The sequence below is a fragment of the Chinchilla lanigera genome, unplaced genomic scaffold, assembly GCF_000276665.1.
Source record: "Chinchilla lanigera isolate Chin_1 unplaced genomic scaffold, ChiLan1.0 scaffold00029, whole genome shotgun sequence".
Taxonomy (NCBI): domain Eukaryota; kingdom Metazoa; phylum Chordata; class Mammalia; order Rodentia; family Chinchillidae; genus Chinchilla; species Chinchilla lanigera.
The window spans coordinates 11987930-11992611 of record NW_004955430.1 but is presented as its reverse complement, the minus strand read 5'-3'; the positions used below and the strand labels follow the sequence as shown (position 1 = coordinate 11992611).

Here is a 4682-nt window from a genome sequence, read left to right as displayed (position 1 = left end):
GAGCCGCGGACACGCCGGGACCGCGGTACGCCGGGCCGGGCCGCGCGACGCAGGGGAGAGGCAGTGCGGTTACCTGAGCCCGTCGGCGCGGAGCGACGGAACGCAGCTTCCCGGCAGCGAGGCCGCCGCGTGGTCCGCAGAGCGAAGGAGCAGCAGCTACGGCGGCGCAGCCTCCTCGCACCGCTCCCTGCACACTGGACGGTGCGGGGCTTCGGCCGTGGTACCGCCCCTGCCGGGCTCCGTCTCCGCCTCTCTCCGCTCCGCCTTCCTCCTTCCCTTTTCCTCCTCCTCCTCCTCCAGCGCCGCCGGCGCTCGGGTTCTAATTCTTCCTCCTCCGCCCTCCTCAGCCTCCTCCCCTCGGGCCGGCCGCCTGCCCCTTCGCGAACCAAAACACAAACACTCAAGTCCCGGCGCCGCCGCCACTTCCGCCGCCCGGCGCCAGCCCCGCCGCCACGTCGCGGCACGCAGCAAGCTACGTCTCTTCGTCACTTCCGGACGGCGCTAGGCCGCCCGCTGCACCCGCCTCCCCGCCCGACTCCGAGCCTCCGGGTCCTGGGGCGGGGCTGGGGGGGGGGGAGCGGCTGTCACGTGACGGCCGCGAGGCCCGGTCGCGCTCAGCCCCGCCCCGTCAGAGCCATTGTTTTCTGGGCGGGGATGGAGGGAGTCCCGGCGGCGGGGCGGGGAAACTCCGGGCGGCCTGCTTGGGGGGCGGGCCGGGGCGGGGCTTGCGGTGCTGTCCCTGGCGGAGGGGTCGTGAGCTTACCCTACCCGTAGTGTTGGCTCGCAGGCATCCCCTTCCCCGGTTTCACAAGCCTGGATCCTGGCAGCCTAGCAAAGGGCTTGTCCGAGAGTCTCTCTGCACAGCCCGAGGCCCTTGCTGGGGATGGAGATCGGCCGAGAGCCGCAAGTCCCAGAACCCGGGCTGAGCCCGAAGGATCGCCGCGAGCTCGAGGCCAGCCTGAGCTGCACGGCGAGACCCTGTCTCAAAACACAAAACAAGAATTACCCCGTTATGTTATACTGTGAGTTTTATATAAAACTTACCGCTTGCCTCCCTTCCTTAGAGTAGTAACTTCCCAAAAACGATTCTCACCGCGGTAAACCCGGGTCTGGCACAGGGTCTGGCAGCCCGAAGTCGTAATTCATGGTTGTGGAAGTAGTCAACGAGGCGTGCCTATTTTACAGGTATGGAATTTGAGACAGATGAGATTGAGTAGCTTGTTCAAGAGCATGCCTATTTGGTGATGAAGCTGGATTTTTTTTTTTTTCCTTTGAGACAGGATCTCGCTATGTAGGTCAGGCTGGCCTTGAACTCAAGGTGTAGCCCAGGCTAGTCTCAAACTCACTGTGATCCTGCCTCTGCCTTCCGAGTGCTGGGATTACCACGCCGGGCAACGAAGCGAGCTCTAATCTGCAGGCTGGCTCCAGACGTGCGTTCTTAGGGTTGTCCTGAAATATAACCCAAGATGTCCATTAACCTCCACAGCAAAGCTACTGATTTTAAAAAAAATTGTTTTGGGAAGGTTAATTTCCACACTATCCACAGTTTCTGACAAGATGTCCAAAACCAAGCCAAAAATTTTATAATTTAAATATTAATGTAATAATAATTGTATAATTGTTATTTAATTATTATATTTAAATTATTATGTAAAATAGTGAAAATTGATTTCCCCTTAGAATGAGGAGTACTTTTTGGTTTGTAGTTTATAATTTGTATCCCTGTTGTGAGGTAATAAATATTATCTTTGAAATAAAAAAGAAAAAGAAATATACTTAGGCTAAGGCTTAAAAAAAGAAATATACTTGGGCTAAGGCATCGTGTGGGTGCACACTGCAAATTGTGCAATGAAGATGATTTGAACTCTTGAAGAGTCAGTCTGAGATCAACTCCCCAATTACCAGAGCAGAATGTGTCATAGGTACATGGTATCTGTGACACTTTAGCCCCAAGGAGGTGTTTGAATATGATATGCTAGTCATAGTATTAACTTGTGAATAATCCTAAGAAGAATTAGGAAATAGGATCTGTCACAACCATTTCGTCAGGTCAACAGCATGTCCCAAGTTAAATCTACTCCCTGTTTCTCCTTCGTGCCGGACGTTAACAGCTTCCTAGTCACTCAGACTCGGGACTGCAGCATCGTTTTCGAGCCTTCCTGCTTTCGTAAAGGTTTCATCGTCCATTTGTCATCAAAAAGTTTCAAACTTGCAAATCTGAGGTCTAATCCCATCATGTGAGCAATGGCAGTGTTTATGTGAAGGGGCATAAATACATATTCCTGTCTCCACACTTTAGCCAATCACTCTCTTCAAAATTCTTTAATGGTAACCAGGAGTGGTGGCACATGCCTGTAATCCCAACACTGGGAGGCTTGGGCAGGAGGATCCCAAGTTGGAGCCCAGCCTTAGCAATTTAGCAAGTTAGAGAGACCCTGTCTCAAAAAATGGCTGAGGATATAGTTCATATGAAAGACCTAGCTTCAATCCCAGTACTAGAGAAAAAAATAAAAGTTTAATAGTATCTCATTATTTGCTAACTAGAATCTAAAGTTCTTCAACCATAGTTCCAACTCATGTTTCTTTCATTCTGTGTAGATAGCCTCCCTCACCTCCCTGTTGCTTTGTCTTTTGACCACATGTGTCTACCCTCTTCCCTGAATATTGCCGGGGTGATCTCATCCTGGTATTTCTGATCACTTTGTTCTGTCTTTCACACCACTAACCCCCATCATTGCTGGTCTTACTTCATCCAGGGTGCCAGTTCCTCTAGAAAGCATCTGAGGATACTTCTACTGGGTTCCATTTTTCTGCAGTTTCACACCACAGAAAAGAGATTTCTCCTTTTTTTTTTTTTTTTTTTGGTACCGGAAATTGAACTCAGGACCTTGCACTTGCCAGGCAGGCGCTTATGCCACTGAGCTATATCCCTGGCAGTATTTCTTCTTATAATGATTCTAAAATCTGCCTTATTTTACAGTTCTCCTTCTTAGCCTTCTGTTCCCTTAGGATTATAAAGTTTTTAAGGACTGGGATCATGAGTTACTCTTCATTATGATTCCTCACAGGAGAACCTTTGTTGATATAAATCATAAAATATTGGTGAATGTAATTACATTTAGATTTCAAATGGTGAACATTTGACCTAAGAACTCACAACAAAATGGGAAGCTGAAATTTATGAATGGCTAGAAACTCCCTGTCCCATCATTCTAGAATATTGTTTCCTCATTCACTTCGGTCTACTGATTTGGTCTTAATTCACCTCCCTCATCAAGACATCCCAGGTTATTTGACAGTTTAGTCATTATGTTTAGCTAGGAGGGTACTGACCCAATGGCCAGCTTTTCTAAAGATCCATTGACAGCGTCTGTCTCTCTGTCTGTCTGCCTATTTGTCTGTCTGTCTCTCTAGCTAACTAGCTAGCTATTCTAGGCACTGAGTTCAGGGCCTTGCATGTGCTTATCATGTGCTCTAATGGTAATTTTATTTTATTTTATTTTATTTTCTGGTACCGGGAATCGAACTCATGACCTCGCACTTGCCAGGCAGGTGCTGTTTCGCTGAGCTAAATCCCCAGCCCCTTCTAATGGTAATTTGAGAGAAATTAGAATGCCGCAGTAAGGTTTTGTTGCTGTATTGTCACTCACAATATGCTTGTGTTTTCTTTTTCCTAAACCCAGACAACTGAGGAGGCCTGATAATTATATATATTTTAGTGTTAAATTTGGGATCCTAGTAATTGATAGGATTTTTTTAAACAAGATATGAAATGGATAGCCCTAAATTATATCAAAGACATAAACACTGCTCTTAGTGCTTATATTGCTCTCAAGTCTCCAAATACCGCATCATAAATTCCTAGTGCCTGGCTTTTCTGAATGATTCATGTACCCCATATCCTCCACATTCTCCTTTAGAAAGTTTTCTTCTGTTATGTAGTTGAATACTTCTTTAAATAGTTGGTAATGAATGGTTACGTTTACTTTTAACCATCTGAGACTAAGACAATTTAAATTTTGTTCTGGACACAATTTAAATTTTGGAGATAGCTCAGTGGCACAGGGCCTGCCTGGCAAGTGCAAGGTCCTGGTACCAAAAAAAAAAAAAAGTGGTAACTAACATACGGCATGGTGTCAAAGCAGTGAGAAAAAAGTTTTGGAACTTAAGCCAGACATGTTTGGCATGAATGTGTGGGATTTGGGGTGTGAGTCAGTGGTAGGGTGTGTTTTTCAATCCCATTTGAAGCTCCTTGCCAACAGGAGTCAAGCAAAAGGTCCTGGGTTCAATTCCCACCATCAAACACATATTAAAAAAAAAATCTTGTGCTTTTGGAGGGCATAATTAAGGTCTCAGTTCAAATGTCACTCACTGAAGAGACTTTTTTTTTGTCTCTTTGAGACAGGATCTCACTACGCAGTTCAGGCTGGTCTTGAACTCACAACGTGCCTTCTATGAGTTCAGGCTTTGGGATTACAGGCGTGTACCACCACGCCCCTGCTGAGACTTTTTTGAGACAGAGTCTCACTATGTAGTCCAGGATGGCCTTGAACTCATGGTGATCCTTCTGCTCAGCATTCTACGTGCTGGCATTACAGGCGTGCACCACCACACCTGGCCTGAAGAGACTTCTAATTCTAAGCCCGTGGATTCTAAAGTCTGTTCCTTCGTGGCGTCCTGTT

General features: G+C 47.1%; 2 protein-coding genes across 3 annotated transcripts in view; one reads left to right on the top strand and one right to left on the bottom strand.

Moving 5' to 3' along the window:
- Positions 1–757, top strand: LOC106148838 (dapper homolog 3-like; the record flags this gene model as incomplete). Its single annotated transcript, XM_013515568.1, is given in 2 exon segments — positions 1–557; positions 619–757. Coding segments are annotated over 2 exon segments (696 nt in total), but the record flags the coding sequence as incomplete, so codon positions are not given.
- The window catches only part of Rab5a (RAB5A, member RAS oncogene family), a 48456-nt gene extending 47392 nt beyond the window's left edge, over positions 1–1064 (bottom strand). The window contains exon 1 of one of the 2 annotated variants that reach the window (XM_013515692.1): positions 1045–1064. The gene's annotated coding sequence lies outside the window, so the exon portion shown is untranslated. Of the gene's footprint in view, positions 1–73; positions 164–1044 lie in introns of those variants that run through there. The other variant, XM_005387462.2, reaches the window with a different exon arrangement.
- Positions 1065–4682: the final 3618 nt, after the last annotated feature.